The sequence below is a fragment of the Symphalangus syndactylus genome, chromosome 7 (assembly GCF_028878055.3).
Source record: "Symphalangus syndactylus isolate Jambi chromosome 7, NHGRI_mSymSyn1-v2.1_pri, whole genome shotgun sequence".
NCBI lineage: Eukaryota > Metazoa > Chordata > Mammalia > Primates > Hylobatidae > Symphalangus > Symphalangus syndactylus.
The window spans coordinates 89,561,147-89,584,466 of NC_072429.2; the positions used below are offsets into that span (position 1 = coordinate 89,561,147).

General features: G+C 37.9%; 1 protein-coding gene across 2 annotated transcripts in view; it reads right to left on the bottom strand.

The window, feature by feature from the left end:
* The window catches only part of PIP4P2 (phosphatidylinositol-4,5-bisphosphate 4-phosphatase 2), a 77,417-nt gene that overhangs the window by 24,813 nt on the left and 29,284 nt on the right, over positions 1-23,320 (bottom strand). Inside the window, exons 1-4 of one of the 2 annotated variants that reach the window (XM_055286729.2) lie at positions 22,349-22,902; positions 3,045-3,193; positions 1,948-2,054; positions 182-305 (exon numbers count right to left, since the gene is read on the bottom strand). In XM_055286729.2, coding sequence (XP_055142704.1) covers positions 182-305; positions 1,948-2,054; positions 3,045-3,193; positions 22,349-22,454 — 486 coding nt within the window. In that variant the 5' untranslated portion in view covers positions 22,455-22,902. Of the gene's footprint in view, positions 1-181; positions 306-1,947; positions 2,055-3,044; positions 3,194-22,348; positions 22,903-23,320 lie in introns of those variants that run through there. The other variant, XM_063643427.1, reaches the window with a different exon arrangement.

The window sequence follows — 23,320 nt, forward strand, 5'->3', positions numbered from 1 at the left end:
CTAGTTCAGAGAAGATGCTCTATATCCTAGCTGCACTTCTGACAGTCTGCCTAAATAAGGCTCTATTTTAATATTTTGATTAATTTGCATTTGGACAAAACTATAAGACTATGAGCAGTGGTCTAATCTGTAAGATCATGACCTGTATTTACAGATTAATGACAAATGTCCAGTAACTTACCAGGAATGTGTTTCCACAGTGCCCACACACGACCCTTGTACCTTCTGGTTGGATTGGCAATGCAGGTTGAGCTGGTTGTTCTTCAGAAATAAGCATTACTGGGCCAAGGTTAATTATCCGTCTACTGTGAAAAGAGAAAGGAAACAACTTCACTATCCCACAAATGGACTAAGAGCAAAACCTGCAACATATGGCCAAAAATATGAAATGTGTTATACTTGTTTTATAAATTAAGTGAATTAAATGTCAAGCTGGAGGCGAAACTACAAAGAGTAGCAACAGTCAGTTTTTCAAAAGCAAAATATGAGTCTTTCTGTACTTGGGATAGAAACAATATATTATAGCATTGGTCCTAATCAATGGCAACCATTTAACTGTCATTTCCAAGTTTTTGTAAGTTCAAATCAGAAAACAGTTGCTACTTACTTTTCCCTATCTAGGAAGCCAACTTGAGTTTGGTAGAAGACTAAGTTAAAAATATGCTATATCAACAAAAATTTCTGTGCCACGAAGGCACCGAAGGGCTGGGTTACAACCAAATTTCTCTGAGCAGTGTGATATTCCTTGATGCGTATTTAATCAGAGATGAAAGCAAACAGGATCCTGCTTTCATTTCTATTCTCTAGTCTATCATTGGATAGGGCTGTACATGATTCATGTAATGGTCAAAAAGCCAGAGAGATCACAGAAAAAAAACACAAGTAAGGCCTTTATATACTTGTATCTGGGGACATCCATAATGGTACTGGGCATGAGCGAATAATTCCAGAATTTATTGCACATATACATTCAGCAGAGATTAGTATAACATACAATGAGATACACAAAAATAACTAAAACACTTGCAGGTGAAGATTAATTATATCAAAAGTAAACTAAGTGATTACTTTTTTCTTTTTTTAAGAGATGGGCCGGGCATGGTGGCTCATGCCTGTAATCCCAGCACTTTGGGATCACTTGAACCCAGGAGTTCAAGAACAGCCCAGGCAACATGGTGAAACCCTGTCTCTACAAAAAAAAAAAAATACAAAAAATTAGCTGGGAGTGGTGGTGTGTGTTTGTAGTCCCAGCTACTCAGGACGAGGCTATAGTGGGAAGGCTTATGGTGCAGAAGGTAGAGGTCACAGTGAACCAACTCTTTGAGACTCTTCCCGTTGAGACCCTGTCTCAAAAAAAAAAAAAATAAAAGAGAGAGAGAAACAGATGGGGTCTCACCCTGTTGCCCAGGCTGGAGTGCAGAGGCACAATCATAGCTCACTGCAGGCTTTAATCCCTAGGCCCAAATGATACTCCTGCCTCAGTCTCCCAAGTAACTGGGAATATAGGTGCATGCTGTCACACCTGACTAATTTTTTGTAGACACGGAGTCTCACTATGTTGCTCAGTTTGGTCTCAAACTACCAGCTTCACGTGATCCTCCCACCTCAGCCTCCCAAATTGCTAGGAATACAGGCATGAACCACTGGCCTGACCTCATTATTTTTAAATAAGTTCAATGAGTTATTGATTTATTATAGTGTATTAAGTACTTACATAACACAAAGAAAACATTCATTGCTCATTTAAGAATATTATATCCTACAAATATCTATGACTAAGTTCAAACCAAGCTTGTCATTCCTTTAACAAAAAAAAAATCTAGATTCTGGAATGACTTTGAAAACAAAGACTCTTTCTAGAACAAAGCCTGGCACATGAAGAACCTTTAGTAAATACTTGTTGAATGAACAAATGAATGAATCAATGAATTAATCTTTATCTCTTACCAGTTGGGTCTTGGGCATCCTATTCGCCGAGATGTGTCCTTACAAATGAGAAGACAATTACAAGGGCATCTAACATATTTCTTCCCTGTTGGGGGGTTTTTGATTGGCTGGATAAGGGAAGAAAATGCAAACACAACAATTAACCAAAGTACAGATTGTCAAAGTTTGTTTGTGTTTAAAAAGGAAAGGATTCCATTAAAACTAATGAAATATATTGCTTTTGTAACTTAAGGTTTTATTTTATGATTTTTCTATAAAACATGTAAAGTCAAGTATTCATGCTTTGTGGTCCTTCAAGACACAATAATCACTGGCTGACTTTTTTTTAGACTTTTCTAAAGAGAAAAAAAAAAGTCAAAGATAAAATTAATATTTAATTGCAGATTTTGAGAGATCAAAATGTAATATATAAAGCCTAACTATGAAAGAAATATATTTTATCTAAACCAGTGTATGCTTTACCAGTTTATTACTTGAAACTATACAAATATTGCTAAAAATTTAGTTGCTCCCCAAAGCTCAATTTTTAAAAAAGGAAAAGTGTTATTCAATATTTTAAACATTCCTAAATTACTATTAACTAAATTGAATAAAATGTCAAACTATTTGTAAACACTTTGGCACAGATGCTAGTAATAAATGCATAATCACAAAAGCCCAGAAAAACAATAGTGACATCCTACAGACATAAAATAACTTTAAATAATTATCCACATAAATAGGGCAAAGTTTACATCTGTAATGAAGTTTAGTACACAATATTTTCATTTTAGCGAAAACTAGAATGAATGTAGTTGTGATGTGGATAGATATTGAAAGTATTTATACATAACTGCCATGCTCAGTCTAGTTTTTGAAAGTAAAAAGCCAAAAGGCATTATATTTAAATTCACCATAAAATTCTCTTAATAGGATTAGCTTTAAACACAGGGAGGTATCCTATGATGAAAGAGAGACAGAAGAAAAGACAGGAAAAAAGATTACCATATTTGTATCCAGCCCACATATACTTTTAAGTAACATTATCGAAGTACTTCCTTTAGGAATAAAATGTCAAATAACAATTTATATTTTTACTAATGGAAATCTCCACTTACTGTAGCTTCATTGCAAACTGTGCACTTAACCACATGCTGGTGAAGCTTGCCATCCAAATTGATTAGTGATTGGCACACACGGCAGTTTATTACTGGAATACCACTGGCGTCTGGACTGGCAATGGCTGTATATGGAGGTGGGAGCTCCGCTGAAAAGATATTAGTCACTGAATCAGTGTCTTAGAGAAATTACTACGGCTGGTTTGAATATAGAGGCAATATAAGTAAAGAAGAAACGATCAAGATTTTCCCACATTCTTTTATTTGTTTTTCAAAGCTAGCCAATTTATCTTACTTTTAGAGCACAAACATCCATGAGACTTATCAAGTAAAATAATTCTTAACTCTGATAAAATCTAACTCATGTTTGCCTAGGTCTATCCCAATAACCCAGTTTCCTTTTACTAATCTATACTCAAAATGTCACTCCATTCCTATTAGTAAATTCATACAGTCTCTAACAGGAGAGTGGTAATTTATGCCTACAATAAAAATCTTACACAAGTGATCTGATTCCCAGGAAAAAAAAATGGTCGATGAAAGCAAAGTTTTAAAATTGCTTATCCATACATGTAAATTATGTAGCTGTCATGCTCTGTCTTTATATTGGAACCAGTTATAATGACTGCTGGCTATGACAAGAATAAAACAAGGTTTTGGAAGAAGTCAAGAAGAAACAAAAATGAACCTAAGAAAACTAAACTTCTCAGCATGGAACAAAAATGGGAACCATGCTAATTTCAGACACAAAACAAAAATAAAGTAAATATAACAATTTTTAGTCTCAAAATTTACCTACCATTAAAAATGTAAGAAATGCATCAAAGTGTTTATGAGTAAAGAAATGTAGTATGTGGGATTAAAAACTTCAAAAACCATAACAACGACAACCACAAAAAGAATGGGGAACCAGATGAAACAAGAGTAGCAAAATGTTGATAACTGATGAATATAATGACATGGAAGGTCATATTTTCAACTACTTTTGGGTATGTTTGAAAATTCCCATAATACAAAGACACACACACAGTGTTTTTTTGAGAGTCCTAAGGTTGACTCAGTGAGTGAAGGGTGGAGGCCCACTTTCAAATTCAAGTATCTACCAGAAGTGTATATTTGTTACAAAAGTCTGAGAAAAGGAATCTTGATATACTACTCTGGAATGGGATTTCTAAAGGAGACTGCCTAACCCTTTCTGTAACTATCTCAACTACAGTGATAGAAGACTTTCCAAGGTAAAGTTTTGTCTTGGGACATTTAGAAAGGGCCACACTCTAACACATGATTGAAGCATGAAAGAGAACTGGTATCTCAAGAGGCTTCTGTAACACTATAAAATATAATCACAATAGCTAATCATAATAAGAGCTATTTTTGAAATAAAGGTTTTCTATCCACTGTATAAGGTTCTAGACTTTGTGATATTTTAAAAAGAATTAGAGCATAAAACATTTTGGTATGTTTAAAATACACATACTTCCACCTGATCCTTGGGTTATGATATAGGATTTTTTTCAGACTGCTAAGGATTAGCAACAAGTGGTATTTGTTCAAATGATTCATAAGACAAATTTCTGCAGCAGCCAAGGCTCTGAAAGAGGCCATTTGAAATGACGATATGCTCACATTTCTGGGAGGCTTATAACAGAACACTGCCAAACACTGAAATTCAAAAGAAGCTGTACATGTCTTAAATTATAAAAATAATTTTAAATCCGTGAAAAGAATTTGAGTGTGATCCAGAGTGACCTGTAATGTATTAATCAAGAAGAAAAAAACACATTAAAGAAACAATGAGTCAACAATATACTTAAGGTGTTGCAATTTGCAGATTACTTTGTCAGATCTCAGTAAAGACATTATTCTTGGGGAAAGAATATGTACCTCACTAGAAATTCAAGGCACACTGCCTGGTATATGATAATGAATATTATTTTAATAATTATTTGCAGTAGCATTATTAATAAAAGTTGCTTCCTCTCTGGCCTTTTCCTTGAGTTGTACAGTAACATTACATAGTTCTCTCGTAATCCCACGTCTCTATCTTACACAGTATGATAGAAAGGACACTTAAATGCAAGACAGTTTTATAAAGAAAACAAGGGCATTATGGGGAGAGGAGGTGAAATATTGCTACACTACATAAAAGGACACAAACCCATACATTCCTCAGCTTTGCTCAAAGAAATCTCCTAAGAAAATTTCAGAGGGTGATGTTAACAATCATTAAAAGGGCATTAAAGCCAGTAAAACCCTGTGAATTTTTCTTCTAAGATTTGTACTACATAATTTTTAATCTGCCAAAAAAAGAAAAAAAACGCCTTCAATGACAGAAATATGCTCAAATCTACTCTTCTGGAGGCTTGGGAAGTGGAGGGACATGGACAGAACAACGAGTGAGGATTATAAATCTAACGTAAGAGAGACCATAAGCTCCACGAGGCCAGGGGCACATCTGGTTTGTCCACAGCTACTTCACCAGCGCTTGTCATAATGCCTGATCTATGACAATGCTTACTAAATGTTTATTCAATGGTTGAATGAATTAATAAATCAGCGAGTCACTAAAACTTATTAGACATATCTATTTCTCTTGGAAAAATAACACCAAGTATTAGGTTGGTGCAAAAATAACTGCGGTTTTTGCTACGACTTTCAAATGGCAAAAACCGCAATTACTTCTGCACCAACCTAATATATTAACCCTACTCTCCTTGCAGAGGAGCTAAGGTTCTAGCAGGGGAGTGCAGCTTGATGGAAAACAAGGCCTTCTTTTATATAGAAGACTACTCTCTCCAAATAATGCACTGAGAGAGGTGAAGTAGTCAGGGGACACTGGCCTGGCCCACCAGATAAATGGAATCAATCCAAGAGATCAATAAAATGACAGATGCTGCAGCCTAACTGCCACAATAAACAGTGCTTCCTGGCCTTTCATTTCAATGTTCTATCCATTACTTCAGCCTTAAACTGATTTAGACAGATATTTCTTGTACTTTTGGCCTTTCCCTATCACTCAGATTTTACCTCAATGAGGGAAGCATTTACTTGTAGCTCCATCTCCTCTTATATGGGACTTGTAATTCTGGAGATTCCACAGTTAGTAAACCTACAATAATTGGATTAAGATTATTAATTTAAATGATTAATAATTAGATTATTATAGATTAAACCTATAATAATTAACTTATTTATTCATTTTGTCTCTTTTCACTTTGGCATAATCACAGCTCAATACAGCCTTGAACTCCTGGGCTTAAGTGATCTTCTCACCTCAGCTTCCTCAGTAGCTGGGAATACAGGCATGCACCACCATGCCTATATTTTCACTTTAAAACAACAGATCACCACTATCCTACCTATTTTAAATTTCCGCACTACATTTAAAAAGTCCACTGTAATCTCAGAACTTAGGATCATTAGATATTGAAAGTCACAAAAATTCCTCAGTTTGGAAAAGTCTTACTTGTTATCTAAACAATGGTCATTTTTCTCCATGGGGTTTGCCTAAATTAAAAAGCTTTTTTCCTCCATGTAAGCAGTATTTGTTAGGCCAGTAGTCTTTAATGCTTAAAAAAAAAAAAACTCCCTCAAAGCTCCAGAATAGAACAATGTTAGAAATTCAAACAATCTTTGGAATTATGAAGTCTAATTTCTTTATTTTATAAAGGAGAAAACAAACCCAGAAATTCTGACTTTTTAAGGGTTATACAGAACTTCAGCAAAGCCCAGAGCTGACTCCTGTTCTGGAGATCTCTCCACAATAACAGCTGTCTCCTTTAATAAATAATGACTTAATATAGGGAAAATATTTAAGGACCAATGGGGGGATTTTTCTAGGAACAAGCAAACATCTGATAATGTAGATTTCTGGAGAGTAAAATCTTGGTTAAAGAGAATTAAGAAGAAGAGGAGAAGGAAGAATCGGGGTGGGGAGGAATTAGAATATATTTTAAAAAGATGAATCATTTCACAGTAAAAACTTCAGAGAAAAACGGACTTATAAAAGAGAGAGAATGATAGTTTATGGATCACAAGGCACACATAATGATCTTTCTAAAACACTCAAAAGGAAGCGTTATATTCTGCAAACCCACAAGTGATCAGATTACATTTCCCAACACAAACATTTACCTAATTTATCTATTTTATGCCAAACAGCCCCTCCGTCTTGCTAATTCATCCTGGTGTATTAATCCATATTTCATTTTTTCTCAGATACATCCTCCAGTATTTTAAAGATTGAAATTGTTTTGTTGGATTGCTCTGACCTTTATTATCTCAATTACTCCTTTATACGTCTCCTCAATGACAATATTTGGCAGTTTAATTCACTTACTACATTAGCATCCTCTATATGCAGCCCTTCAGGCTCTTGACAAAGATGTTATATCAAAATTGAAAATGACGTCAGCTTAAAATGAGAGATATTTTACGATTATAAGAGGAGCAAGAAAAGTATAAAAGGGTAGCCTTTGAGGAAAGCCTGGCTTTTTTCTCCTCTAATTTTCATTGCAAGGATTCATTTTCCCTAGTATCTTTGTGCAAAATGTAGGTTAGGGACAGACTTAGCTTGGCCACTATGGGTTAGCTGCTTTTAGTGTCAAACTTCTCCAGTTCAGTTCAATACAGAGCAAAGGAAGACCACTTCCTGCTCCTTCCCATCTTTGAAACCAAAGAAAACTATTTTAGGACACTCAAGTTCTCCCAGAACAATGACATTCTCGGAACAATTCATCTGGCTGAAGACAGGTTGAAAAAGAAATGTGCTAGTTATCAGGTTACTGACCCTCAGTTCCAAATCCACCTTTACTCTCTTTTGTGATGCTGGAGCTGGAACTCTGCAAACCACATTTTGGTTTTGTCAGCTGGCTCCAGGTTATGTTCTTAATAGGAGGTGATATTGGGAGGCTGCAAGGCTGGAGGAGGAATAAGGGACTTATTCCTTCTATTTGTTACCTGTTTGCTCCCAATCTGCTTGCTGTTTCTCTGAACATCACCCTAGGAGTATTACTTCACCCTGGTAATGGTAGTTCTTTCCTCTGGGAACACTGAAGTCAGTTTATAGTTTTCAACATTTGCCAGAACCAACTTCCTTTTGTAGACCCCCACACCAAATAGCCAGTGCTCCTTCCCAAGGAAGGAGTTCAGAGAGTTTCTCCAGAGTTCAGAGACACCAGCACAAGCTGGCCAGTGCTTCTTCAGAAGTCATATTTCAGTTCTGCAGGACCCCTCCTCTAAGTTACTAAGTTTTAATAAGTTCAATCTCTTCCCTTTGTTCCCTCAGCCCTAGTGGTGGCAGTTGCTTCTTGCTACCTCCTTGATACCTTAGAGTAATATGTTTACCTTACAGTTACCTAGTTAGTAACTTTATACTTGGTTAATGATTCTTTATATTAAACTCTATTGTGTGGTTTCTATCTTCTGACCAATACTGACTGATAGAGAAATTCATATCAGAAGTGATCTCAGGAAACAATTCCTCAAAGATGGAATTGGAGAAATGGTTTGGTCAACTTGAGCTTAAATGCTATGCCAAACTCCTTACCAATGGGAAATGGGATGGTAGTAATCTATGACCCATGGTGCCATCCTGGTGAATCAGATTATCCCCAGTAGTTGATTGTGATGTTTTTGGCTCCTTCACTTGAGCATTATGGTAGTAATAATTATTATATGGACTATGATGTGGATGGATCCTTATGAATCCACTGGGCCTCTACAGACAGAAAATGAGAAGCTCCGGTCTTTACATTCTCAGCTAAAGTCATGGTTAGAGAACCAGAGAATGTCTATCTTAACCTTAAAAGTATCACTTATTTCTAATAAACAAAGAATTTATTGCTGGAAATCAAACAGAAATATTAATTGTGCAAATTGCAAAATTATAACATCAAGTAATTCCACAGCCTTACTAGGTAAATCCACAGCCTTATCAAGTTTCTCATTGAAAGTTGGGGCATTGATTGCAAAGAAGTGGAACTCTAAAACTCGGAATGAGACCATCTGATTGTACCCAAACAGAGCTGCAAATCTTAAACTCCTGAGTCACTCTGAACCTCCATTGCAAGTGGAAAATATCTTTCCCTCTTGTGCCTAAGCCTTCCCTTACTGGAAAACTCTGTGATGCCCCCGCCTGAGGCAGTTGCCTTACAAGGGGATGGCCATTCTTCTTAAAATCCACCCTCAAGCCCCTTGTCTCAAGATCCATAACTAAGGTCAAATCTCAACATGTTTCAGAAGGGCAAATACAAAGTCTTCTAATTCAGTAAGAGGCAGCTTCTACATAAAATAATTGCAACATTTTGATAATATGTATTTCCAGAAACCTAGAGAGTACTTGTGAAGTGGATCCTAAGGGTGTTAAACCAAAGAGAATAAAACACAGTAATGAATTGAGTGAGATTTTCTGGATTCAATGTTTGTTTTAAAGCTAGAAGTAGCTTTAAGCATTTACTTAATTGGTTGATGAGACTTGGTTTTACATTTAGTGAGGCTGAGATGCTAGAATATCCCTAGCATAATGCAGGAAACGCAATCAAAGGCATACAGAGTTAGGAATGTTGAAGTGGATTTATCATATGAAACCTGCATATTCAAACCTCACTACATCCCCTGAGAAGGGCCAGAGCATACTCCCTTCACTAAGGCATCAATAAATACATTATTTAGAGGAGCACATGCATCCTGCTGTGGTTTCTCTCCAATGCGGACCAGACATTACAGTATGAGATGACCCCATTGAGATGTGCTGCCTCATTTCAATGGGGATGATGAAATCCTGGAGTAACAGGCCAAATGGCAGCAATTAAACACTGAATACAGGTGGGTGCATTTATTGCAAGAAGAAGTAGTGGATATTACAATATTTTGAGCCACAGCACTTTTGGCAGTGGCTAACTGAAATTAGCCTAGGATTGAAATGGATGGGTTACCTGCAAAGATGTTGCTTGGTTGTATATCTTAGAAAAAACTCTAGGTATTTTAACCAGCAACCCAATTTTGGTAGCCACAAGAAAGAGTCATAATCTTTCAACCAGTTTCCAACAAAAGTAGGTTCAGCATGTACTGTAAATCTTCCTTCAAACTTTCTGCAAAGAGACCTGAGGCTATTTACAAGGCTATTTACAAGACTGTGTACTGGGGAAAGGAAAATACCCAGATGGTTCAGCAATTACTAGAAACTGGTGGTTAAACAGTGCTAATTCCAGAGGGACTCAAAGCGGCTATCAAGTGATAGATGATGTCTTAGCCCAGATTCAACTCACAGTGGTCCCAGTAGATATGGGGATCCACTCTGAAGTTATTTTATTAGTTATGAATATACAATTGGAACAAATATTCTTGGCAACCAGTAAAATTGCTAACTTTGTTCCCTGGCCCATAGGTTAATATAGGAATGGCCAAGTGGCAGTCCCTGGAACTGATACCAAAAGCAACACCACATCCCTGGGGAAATTTCAGAGATTGATGCCACTAGGAAAGACCTGTTAAGATGCAAGGATGGTGATACCCATCACATCTTCATTCCACTTGCTTATTATCTAAATTTGACTGCTGCTTCGTAACTGAAGAGATGCGATAAGGCCGCTGTATGAGCTCTAATGCCAGAGAAAGTCAAGAGTCTTTAGAATCAATATTTATTTTTTTAGGTAGGTGTTGAGAGATATCTAGTGAATAAATCCCTTAAATTCTACTGTTTATCTGTGGCCCATGGATCAATGGAATTTTATTTTAAAATACAGAAATTACGGCTGGGCGCAGTGGCTCATGCCTATAATCCCAGCACTTTGGGAGACTGAGGTAGACAGATCAAGAGGTCAGCAGTTAAGAGACAAGCTTGGCCAACATGATGAAACCCCGTCTCTACTAAAAATACAAAAATTAGCCAGGAGTGGTGGTGCACACCTGTAATCCTAGCTACTCGGGAGGCTGAGGCAGGAGAATCACTTGAACCCGGGAGGCGGAAGTTGCAGTGAGCCAAGATCGTGCTATTGCACTCCAGCCTGGGCTACAGAGCAAGACTCTGTCACAAAAAAAGAAGAAAAAAAATTACTAAAGAAATCTAGGAATTAAAACCATTAAAATGGCACCCCCACTGTAGCAAGCAGGGGTTACAGCCATGGAGTTCTTCCCTTTGTCATATGGATGTTTCTAATGAGGACAAAGATCTGACCACATGCTCTGCTGGATCACTTCTGTCTTTTGTTCCCACATTGCTCCAGCATCCTGTAAAACTTTCAGTCCCTAAGTGACTTCATCATCACCATCATGACATCCTTCCTTATTTTCTCAGGCTATCATTCATTCATGCAATCGATATTTGTTAAGTGCCTAAATGTAAAAGTTCATAGGCAAGGGACTATAGTAGAGCTCCCTGATGAGACAGGAATCCTATCTTCCTCCTTGTCTCTCCCTATGGGATCATATGCATAGATAAGTATTAAGATATGTAGTGCAAATGCTTTGGGAGACCGAGGCAGGCAGATCACAAGGTCAGGAGATCGAGACCATCCTGGCTAACACGGTGAAATCCCATCTCTACTAAAAATACAAAAAATTAGCCGGGCGTGGTGGCGGGCGCCTTGTAGTCCCAGCTACTCGGGAAGCTGAGGTAGGAGAATGGCGTGAACCCGGGAGGCAGAGCTTGCAGTGAGCCGAGATCGTGCCACTGAACGCCAGCCTGGGTGACAGCGAGACTCCGTCTCAAAAAAACAAAAACAAAAACAAAAAGATATATAGTACAAATGTGAGGTATTGTTTTGGGAACATATATATTCCAGCAACAGAAATTAGAAAAGACTGCTTGAAAGAAAGGAGCCTCAGCAAATGTGTAGAATTTGAATGTTATAATTTTAAGAATCCCTTTCCTACTCATCTACCTATAGGAAGTAAAAAGTAGATCTCATTCACGCCATTGCACTACAGACTGGGCGACAGAGCAAGACTCCATCTCAAAAAAAAAAGTAGATCTCATTTGGAAAAGACTATAAATGGCTAATAAATGTATGAGGCAATGAGCATGGTCTTAGGGAAAAGTGTATAGATAGTAATAGATCTCCCATCTCAAAACAGGATTCTTCCTATTAATATCTTTATAGGCTGGAGTAATCAAGCAGGATGAAATAACACATGCAACTGCAAGGACCTATACAGAGATGTGCGGACACAGTCTAAAAAAATGGCTTTGTTAACATGTTTGAGGTACTAATCCAAGATAAACTTCACAAATACCAATAATATAATGTAGCCAAAGTTTAATGTATTTATTACATATTAAATTTTTATTAGTAATATATTGGCATGGCTCAAAAATCAAAACCATGTAAAAAGGCATATGCTCAGAATTGTTACTCCAACCCTTATGCCCACTTGTCAAGTCTTACTTCAGAGATTTCCACTTACGTTATTATTATGTATCCTTTTAGTATTCCTTGAGTGTAGCACAGGTAATATACACATATACATATTATCATTTATTCCATCATTCTTACAAAAGAAAGTAAGAATATAAACTATTCTTCATCTCATTGTTTTTTCATTTTACAGTGTATCTTTCCATAACTGTATATAGAGTTTAATCATTTCTTTTCCAGCATCATGTTGTTCCATTCTATGGATATGACATGGCCTATTATGGTGGTTTTACAAAATAGCCACAACTTCTTTGGCACTCCTCCCATTGAGAGATGAAGTCTTTGTACCTTGAATCTGGGTGATTTGTAACTGCTTTGACAAATAGACGATGGCAGAAATGACATTATATTTGCCTTTTGAAGCTGGGTCATAAAAGACCACATGGCTTCCACTTAGGTCATCCTGTATCCAGGCATGTCTGATAGTTTTAATAATGACCTATGTCCTCATTAAGGGATGGTAGCAAATCCAAACATGACTTTTGCTGAGCCTGGCAAGGTATTTTATATAGAGAACTAGAACATGACAACCAAATTCTATAAACTTGGAAAATGCTTTTGTTACAAAACTTTAAAATAACTTTATATTAGTTTGTAAAATCCATACAGCTAATAGAAATCAATGTTTATTGGGATATGTCCAGTGGTCTAAAGGGTGTCTGAAAATCTCACTTTAAGTCTACTCACTATCATTTCTCTATATTGTTTCTCCTCTGGATGGTCAGTCTTAGCACTTAATCTGTCAAACACTAAAATGTCATATTGTAACATGCCTTCTTCCAAATTCTCCCCCTGTAGAAATCACATGTTAAAAATGTCAAAAAATTCAGGGCTTTCTTGTACACTGTTTTAAAATCCATATTACAGATTGACCAAGCCTAAATATCTCAAAATATGAAAGGAAGAAAAATTTTGCCATTGCCTTTAGAAGTAAATGCTTAGAATAAAATGCCCTAATCAATCATGCAGCACACACATGTAAATATATTCTACAGAGAAATAAAACAGTGCATGCTAGTTGGGCTTCTAATTTTTAAAAGAGTCATGTAACATCCTTAATCTTCAATATACTATCTTTCCCATTTCTAAAAGCATACTGGAAGGAATAGCTATTTAGGTGAAAGAGGGACACTGGAAGTAAAAGAGTGAGATAAGAAAGGATAACAAGCATCTACATTTTAAATTTATATAAATATTTTCCTAAGTGTGTCCAGCTTCCTAAGAACAATATAAAAGTCAAAGGAAACATAATGGACCACTCCTTGGATAAATGTGGGAAACTGAGGCCCTGAGATGCAAAGTAACGATTCCAAGGCCAAACAGTTAGTAACTGGAGGAGATAAATAGCCTCAGGTCTCCCAAGCCAAACACTACGGGTGGCAGACCTTCTCTGGACTCTAAAGGGAGTTAGTTACACAATACTTGCACAATGCACCTGAAGTCCAGAAAAAGGACCCGTGCTTTTTGCTTTTTTCACATTTGATTGTTGTGGTTTTTACAGAAGAAAAGAAACTCACTTTACAACAGCAACTGGAAAAGAAAAAATCTAGAAAAGTTCAAAAGCAACATAAATTCCTTTGCACACCCCCACTACCACCAAAAATTTTTCTAAAAAAGCATAGAAACACTCATAAAATAACAGAAAACAGCAGGAAGAATGTATTCCTTTTCAGGAGCTACTGTGGAATGCCATTCCCAATTTATTCAATACCTCTCACTCATTAAACATGAAGCACAGGCCAGGTGCCCGGTGGCTCATGCCTGTAATCCAAGCACTTTGGGAGGCCAAAGTGGGTGGATCATTTGAGGTCAGGAGCTCGAGACCAGCCTGGCCAACATGGTGAAACCCCACCTCTACTAAAAATACAAAAATTAGTCAAGCGTGGTGGCAGGCACCTGTAGTCTCAGCACTTGGGAGGCTGAGGTAGGAGAATCGCTTGAACCTGGGAGGTAGGGGTTGCAGTGAGCCAAGATCACGTCACTGCATTCCAGCCTGGGCAACAGAGTGAGAGTCTGTCTCAAAAAACAAACAAAAAAAGAAACACAGAACACCTGAGCACAAAGGTGTATTCAGGGTTACCTGCTTTTTCCAAATGGAAGTATTACAGTTTCCATTTAGATCACTTCCCAGACAGCTGCTTATTGCCCTCAAAGATAGTTATGAACATCCATCCTGTTAACTTTCTTCTCCAATGTCTATATCCATCTAGCTAACATTTGTATGCATTTGGCAAACCTTCCAAAATTTTAACAGAATGCTCTACCCTACAGGTTTTACATTCCTGAAGAGTCTGCATAGTCCTTGGAAACAAACAGGAAATTGAGAGCATCGTCTCCCACTCCAGGAAAATGCTACTGTACATTTAATAAATAATTGTTGAATGAAATTTGCTCTCCAACCCCAAGTTTTCTCAGACCTCAAATTTGTACAACAAACTGCCTAATTCACATTTCTAATTGAATAACTAAAGGTATTCCAAACTCCACATGTCCAAAACAGAATAGTGATTTCCACTGTCTTTCTCCCACCTCCCACACACATGGCCAACTCATCCTCCTGTTTGCCTGTCTCAGATATAACCTTGTACCTACTTAGTTGGGTCATTTTTGGAGATTTGTGATTCCTTTCTTTTCACTGACTCAACCCATCAGCAAGTCCTGTTTAAAATACATCCTGACACCAACCACACCTCAGTGCTTCCATCACCTGTACCCTGGTTTAGATCACCATCCCCTGTTGCCTCTTCAGCTCTAACAGCATCCTGATTAGTGTTATGTCTCGTTAGTCTGTTCTCTTCCACATGCCAACCAAGGGTGATTTTTTTTTAAAAGTAAAGTGTTTTCATGTCTCTCCTTTGCTCCAACCTCTCCATAGCTTCTCATTATCCTCAGGACATAATCCCTTCTTCAGCAGGTGGAATAGAAAATCTCCCCTGAGCTTCCCTCATTTACACTTCGCACCTCCTCTACCTCTTCTGCTGTCCTCTAAGTCACCATGCTCTAACCCACTGTCCCTTGTTTTTGTTTATTTATTTATTTATTTATTTATTTTTGAGACAGAGTCTCACTCTGTTGTGCAGGCTGGAGTACAATGGCACAATCGCAGCTCACTGCAGCCTCAAGCTCCTGGGATCAAGAGATCCTCCAGCATCAGGCTCATGAGTAGCTGGGACTACAGGCATGAGCTGCAGCGCCCAGCCTCCTCCTTGTTTTTAAAATAGCAAGTGTTATACTTGCTGTTCCCGTTGCCTGGAGCACTCTTTCGGTAAATCTTCCAAAGGCTGATCCAACTCATGTTTCAGGTCTCTCGGTGATTGCTATCTCTGAGTTGTCTTTCCTGGACACTCATCTCAAACATTTGCCATCCAGTTACTCTCCACCCTCATAGGTTGCTTTATTTTCTTCACCCTCTGAAATTATAATGCTTACTGTATGTATCTCTCACAGTAATGTAAGCTCCCCAGCATCTGGAATACTGTAATAGGCATTCAAATATTTGAAAGGATGACTGAATGAAACATTTCTTGATTAATATTTTAAAGATGCTCAGTATAGACAGAAGGAAATGTGGGCATTATAAAACAGAATAAAAGAATCCTTGAGCCTGATGCCTACAGAATAATGAAAAAAAGACTATAACAGCAAATGAGCTCACCACCATACTGGAAAGCTAGAAGCAGATCTATTTCACCAATGTGTGGGCTCCATTTTTCCTTGATGAGGATGTGGCCTCAGTGAAGCAAATTTTGATTCAAGAACCATTTTGAAAAAAAATTCCTTAAATGGAGCATTAGCATTAGCATAACACAACAGGCTTCTCATATTCGCCAAGGCCCTGCTTGCTCAGTATCACAGCAGGTGAACACTCTACTGGGGCTGGGGGGAGCTTCAGGAAGCTGCTCTCAAATATCCTGCATCCTTTTCTCCTCATTGGGACAATCTGGCTTCCAGTGGGTTTCCGAATCCTTGGCAAGTAAAGTGAGAATTTAATCTAGTCTTACAATGGGTTGTGCATGTGGTAAGGGTCCCTGGATCTGTGTCATCTCTTCCTGCCAATCCACAGACAACCTTATACTCTGCAAGTATGCAGGGAGGCTCAGAAATTTAAAAGACTGCCAAAATGTATTCAATCTCTCTAATTCAGTAAAAGTCTAGCCTAGTGTAGAACATAGTTAAAAATGAACTGAGAGCTTACCTAACTTTAAGACACTATCGCTAACCTTAGATTTCTCCAGGTATAGGACATGAGAGTCACTAAAAATAAACCTATTTACTGTAGGATTTCTAAGAAAGCATAAGAGTACATATTAAATAATATGTCTCAAAACCAGGAGTCAATTTATTTTATTTTTCTACTCACTGAAAACATTTCCTCAAGCAATTTCAAGTTTACGTTTTTTTAAAGGTGAAAAGGATATGGCAATGTCCTCTAAAACACAATTATGACAATTATGCTTCATAGAAAACCTAAATGAGTTTCAGGGTAAAGGAATATTAACCTTTTCATTTATGTTAAGCTGCTTTGAGGTCAGTTTGCAATTAAAATAAAGGTATATTGGAACATTACATTAGATGGAAATAGATAATTCTTCAATTGTTTAAAAAGAGCTTGAATATAAACAAATATAAACAACTGTCACTAAAGTCCCTAATGATCTCCATGACACTAACTTTAAAAGACATTTTTGGTCCTTATCATTTTTGCTCTTTCTTAAACTTTTGCATGAAGACTCCTTTCTTGAAGTATTTTCTTGCTCTTGACTCTGTGATATTATCATCTCCTGGTTTTTGTCCCACCTTGCTGGCAGCTACATTCACCTTCCTCTCCCTAGTCATTAAACATGAGGGTTTTTCAAAGCTTTGTCCGGGCTTTCTCCTTTTCTTAGATTACTCTTTCTCCCTAGGTTTTCTCATATGGAGCACCTCAAAGTTTTTCACACTGTGGTACACAGAGAAAATGACAATATGTGTATGATATCTTAGAACTAGAGGTCTCTGGGCCTGGTGTGGTTGCTCATGCCTGTAATCCTGGCACTTTGGGAGGCCAAGGCAGGCAAATTACTTGAGCCCAAGAGTTTGACACCAGCCTGGGCAACCTGGTGAAACCTCATCTCTATAAAAAATACAAAAAAATTAGACGAGTGTGGTGGCTACTCAGGAGACTGAGGTGGGAGGATTATTTGGGCCTGAGAGGTCAAGACTGCAGTGAGCTATGAGTATACCACTGCACTCCAGCCTGAGCAACAGAGTGAGAACCTGTCTCAAGAAAAAAAAACAAAAAAACAAAAAAACAACTGGAGGCCGGCCTGAAGGCTTTAATCACTACCTTAGCACATGTATGTTCCATCACAGCACATACTATGGTAGGGCCCTGGGAAGTTCTGAATCAACATCCATGTATTTAGCTATCACCAATATGCAAATAACACACAATTTTATATATTCAGCCCAGGCCCCGTTTCTTAGTCCTAAGAAACGAGGACTAAGAAGAGATATGACAACCGGATCTACACTACAGGTCCCATTTGGCCACAAATGGGATCTGTAGATCCAATTGTCACATCTCTTCTTGGATATTTGAAAGCATCTGAAATACAACATGTCTAAAACTAAGTTCATTATCTGTGTTCCCCAAAACTCGGCCCTCTTCTGGTGTTCTCCGTCTTCTGGTGTTCTCCGTCTTCTGGTGTTCTGGTAATCACACCACGATGTTGTATAGCCAGAATTCTAGGAGATACCCTTGCCACTTCTCCCTCACTTCCATGTGCAATCCATCATCAAGCCCTGTTCAATCCCCCTCCTTAACATCATCCCTCATCTCTCCATCTCTACCACCACCTGAGTCTAAGCTACTGAAATAGTTCAGTTAAATTGCCCGAATTATTACAATAATCAAGGAAGTCATCATCTATCCTTGTCTACTCTAGCCAATCCTCTAATTCACTCTCTAATTTATAGAGTGGTTTACAAACTAATAATAAAGATTTAATCCAGTCATCCCTTTGCTTATGGCAATATTCCTTAACATGACCAACAATATCCTGGATGGGCTGATTCATATTCATTATTCTGGTCATCTGTTGCTGCAGAACAAGTTGGCCACATGTGGTTGTAGTAAGAATTTGGCTAAGGCTGGAGTCATGTGAAGGCTCAATTGAGCTTGGCATCCAAGATGGCATCTCCCTTCACATGTCTGAGGGCTGGTCAGGCATCTTTCTCTCTACGAGGCTAGTTTCAGGTTCCATAAAGCATGGCAGTCTCAGGGTGTTCCACTTGTTACATGACAAGTTACTTTCCCCAGAGTGTACTTTACAAAAGACCAAGATAAAAGCTGTAAAACCTCTTCTGACCTACCCTCCAAAGTCATTCAGCATATTTTCTACCTTATTCTAGAGGTCAAAATCAAGTCATGGCATCAGCCCAGATTCAAGGGGAGGAAACTGAATATCAGAAGACATAGTTCTTTGAAGGGGAAAGAGAGTCTTGGGAGAATATCCACCATACCTATCTCTCCAATCCCATTTTGCAGTGCATTTCCTATTGCTGTTTCCATTTTAGCCACGTTGGCCTTCCTTAAGTTCCTTGTATTTGTCATACTCCACCCTGCTGATGGCTTTGCCAATACTGCTTTCTTTGCCTATAATGGTCTTCCAGTCCACTTTTTGCCAAGTTAACTCTTGCTCAACTTTCAGATCTCATTCAAGCGTCACAAAAGCCTTCCCCGACTCCCTCAACAAAATTAAATATTAATTTATGCTCTCAAGGTATTGCATATATTTCCAGCACTGTCTTCATCACCATTGCATTTTGCATTTGTTTGTGTGATTACATAATTTATTTCTCAATACCCCCACTACACTGGAAGAGGAGTCATGTCTATTTTTCCTCTCCTACCACAAATTTGGCTGGTACTCAAATATTTATTTGCTGAATAATAAAATAAATTAAGTAAATCAAACTGTCTGCCTCTGTATAACAAATTATTATTTTCCCTTTATGAATTATAGTGAAGCATATAATCCCATTTCCGTATTCAATACATAATGAGACAATCCCAGATGTAAACAATTTCCACAGGAAAAATCTTATAAATTCAAAGGTCATATTCTTTTGTTATATCCTAACTACAAAATTATCAGATGTATAAAGGAATCAATTAATACATCAAAACTGTGTAAATTTTGTGGTATTTCTTCCCATCTCTTTTCAGATGAGCCTAAAACTCTCTTTAATTTTAATTTCTATACCTAAACAAAAACTGGCAAGTATATTAAATGAAGCACTGTAAGCAGGAGAGAAGCGATTTCCTATGCATGAATTCAATACTGACAGTAGAGAACACTAGACACACTCCAATTAGAAACCAACATGGATTGTTACACAGACCACAGATGATTTTTGTTGTGCTAAAACTAAACACACAATACTAACTGCTCCCTGCTACATTATTAATAATCTGTCTAGAAATAAATACTCCACCAACTTTCAACCTGAAATGGACTATCTCATCTTGGAGGTGGGAACTAACATTCCTGTACTTTAGAAGGTCAAAGAAAGAGAAAAGGTTGGATTGGAGAAAATATTCACTAGTTATAGCTTTTAACTTCTTTTTTTAAAAAATAAAAGTCTGCATAATTATAAATGGGATCATGAACTAAAATTCATTATCAGAAAGTGCATTCTATTTCTGATCGAATTCCAACTGTCAACCCTAATGGTTTTCAACTACCAAAAACATCTGATCTAGTGATAGAATTTTTTTTTACAATCTGAAATAATTCAGCCATGTATTTATTCATTCTTTCTCCCTAATACAATATAGGCTTCATGAGGGTATGGGATTGATCACTCTTGTTCCCCTAGAGCAGTGTATGGTACATTGTGCTTCCCAATAAATTAATAAATGAATGAATAGTGGTGGTCTTCCAGAATTAGATCTTGTGTGTTACTCATAATATTTATTACAATATTTGTTACTTATGATGAAAAATATTCTGTCAAAATGCAAATAAAATGCTTTTACCTCTCATTTATGCTTCTTCCTTAGTAGGTGTTATGTCACATGAAATTAAGAGTTTCTCTAATCATCTAACCTGTCTCATTCACCAATTAAGAAAAAATGTATTCTACCATAACGCAGAAGAAGCTTTTTGCTAAGTCATTGAATTTCTCTGGTTGTTAAAAGTTTTCTACAATGATACTATTTTTTCTCAGTGGCTGAACTGGAACTTATACCTGTGTAATTTGAGGAATCTTATTAGATTAAACAAATATATGGAAAATAATAAAGATGTCTACAAGCAGGTCCCTGAGTATAACCATTTTTAAAAAATAATTTATCCACTAGTTGAGGGCACAAAAATAGGTTATAGGACAATTACTTAAACTGAAACTTTGTCTCCTAATAAACTGTCATTTTGCCATAAAAGGCTGACTTGATGAAGTTGAAACATTCATTAGTGAGTGTTTAAGTCTATTCTACATAATACGATTTAGATAACAGTAAAATATTCCTATCATATTGGCCCATTAGAGGAAATTCTCTTGCCTGGTGTCCTTTGATACAAGTTTAATGCTGACCAACAAACATGACCTGTAGGTTTTCTGTGGGCAAGTCTCTGTACCTTATTTCTCAAGCCATGGCTCACACTGAATTATTTACAGCTAAACATGTTTTTCTTTTGTTTTGCTTCTTGTTAAGTATGGATTAAGATCTAGATAGTTGATTTTGAAGTTATAAAATGTTAAATAGAAATTTTAAATACTAAACAAGTTCAACCTGCTCTACATCACCTCTAATTCTAGACTTGAACTTAAAAAGTTGTATTACAAGAAACATTACCTACTTATATTTTCAAAATCATTAACTTTTGCTTCCTTGGGTTTTTAAACTTTGCTCATATTCAGTCAAAAAAATAGGGAGATGCACTTAAGGAACATTTGCAAGTGCCATTTTGGCCAATCTTTTCACTAACCTAAGTGGTTTTTTTTAAGTCTTGCCTTCCATTTTCTTGTAACACCTGACTCCACCTTATTTATTTACTATAGTAATCAACTAAAAGGCTTAGAACAACGATCGATTTTTAAATAAATCAGATAGTACGGTAAATAGATTCCATATTTCTCCAGATCCCATTGCATTTAATCTTTTTTTATTCTTCTTGAGAAAATAAATAGAAATATATGTAGTATTAATTTGGGTTACTTTTTACAAGTTAATTTCAATCTCACCCAGATATGTATTAAAAATATTCTATCTTCCCTTCTATCAGAAGTAAGGTCCTTCCTTCTCATTCACAATTAAATCTAACACATACTCCTTGAAAGTAGGAGTTAAAAAGGAAGGGCAAGAATTTCAGACATATTAGGAATATTGATTAACTGTATTCGTTTTGGGTATGGCAATTCACTGAGTGAACACAGCACTGTTGGGTGAATGGTAGCAGAAGCATATTGTTCAAGCTAAAGCCCTTTCAAGGACAGATGCCAAGGTGAACAATACTCCTGGTTTCTCAGCAACGGAAAAGGATTTGTGAATGATTGTGAAAGATTTGCACCACTTTCTAGCTGCGCTTAGGGGCTGCTCTGAAAACAGCTAAGCAGAGCTTGGGAAATTCATGTCACATCCTGTAGCCTTGGGTAAGAAGTAGTGAAATACAAACACACACACACACCCCATCACCACCACCACCACCACCACCATCACCACCACCACCACAAAAGCCCTGCGGAGAAGCTATCAGGCAAGGGGGCTCGCCTGGGAAGACACAGTCATCATCTTTCCTCAGCCCAAGCAAGAGGCTCACCTCCACCTCCAAGCTAGAGCTCCGAGGTCTTTATCCTTCTGGGCGTTTCCTTGCAAAGTAGAGGGATCTACGCTGGCCTTACCTCTGGGGCTGCTTTCTTGCAAGTACGGTGGGGCGGTGGGGGTGACATTTCCGGAATGGGATGCTGACAGCAGAGGCGAGCGTTCGTCCACCCCATCAGCAGCCATGACTGCGGCAGCGGCGGGGCCTGGGGAGGCCGAGCCGGGGTTGCGGCCTCGGCGGAGTGGTGGCTGCTGCCGCTGCAGCTGCTGCTGCTGCCGCCTCCGGGAGGGCCCGGGATGTGTCACAAGGCAGGAGGCGGGGGGAGGGGAGGGTGCAGGACCGGGAGGCGGGGGAAGGAAAGCGCGCTGGGAGGCATGGCTGGGGGAGGGGAGGGGAGGGAGAAAGAAAGAACCCGCAGAGTGGGAGGAGCGGGAGTGGAGGAGCCGGGAGCCCAGCCAGCCAGAGAAAAGTGGAACAAATTAGGACCAACTGGGAAACGCGAGGAAAGGAAGATGCCAAGTAACTGAAAGGGGGTCGAGAGTAAATGGGATGGAGGGGGACAAGTCCTTTTTTCTAGGAAAGACGGATAAAAAGCAGCCTGAAAGGGGCTAGCGAAGAGGAAAGGCCTGTGACTTGATTACAAGAAAACTGGAGCAAAAGCAGATTATCAAGTTTATCTCTCCTAAGGAGGAGGAGGGACTGACTCTTTGCTGTCAAACTTTGCAGCAGTTATATAAAGAAAACATCTTCCTGGGGTTATCAATTCCTTCTCTAGGGGTGTTTTGTAGGAAATCAGTTTTCAACATCTGTTATCTAAGAGAAAGTAGATCTTTGCGGAAGTGTCAGCATTCCCTACTTTTCCTGATTGATTTTTTTTAACAACAGGAATGTTGGCCTGACCGGTTTGGAACTGTGGTAACAGCACCTTTTTGGAACTATGCAGTGTGCTGCCTTCTACAGGTTTCATTTTACAAAATAGGTTGTCATCTTAGTTTTGATTTTGTAGCCTATTGTCCCTGACACATATACAATAAGTAGGTTTATGAATAAC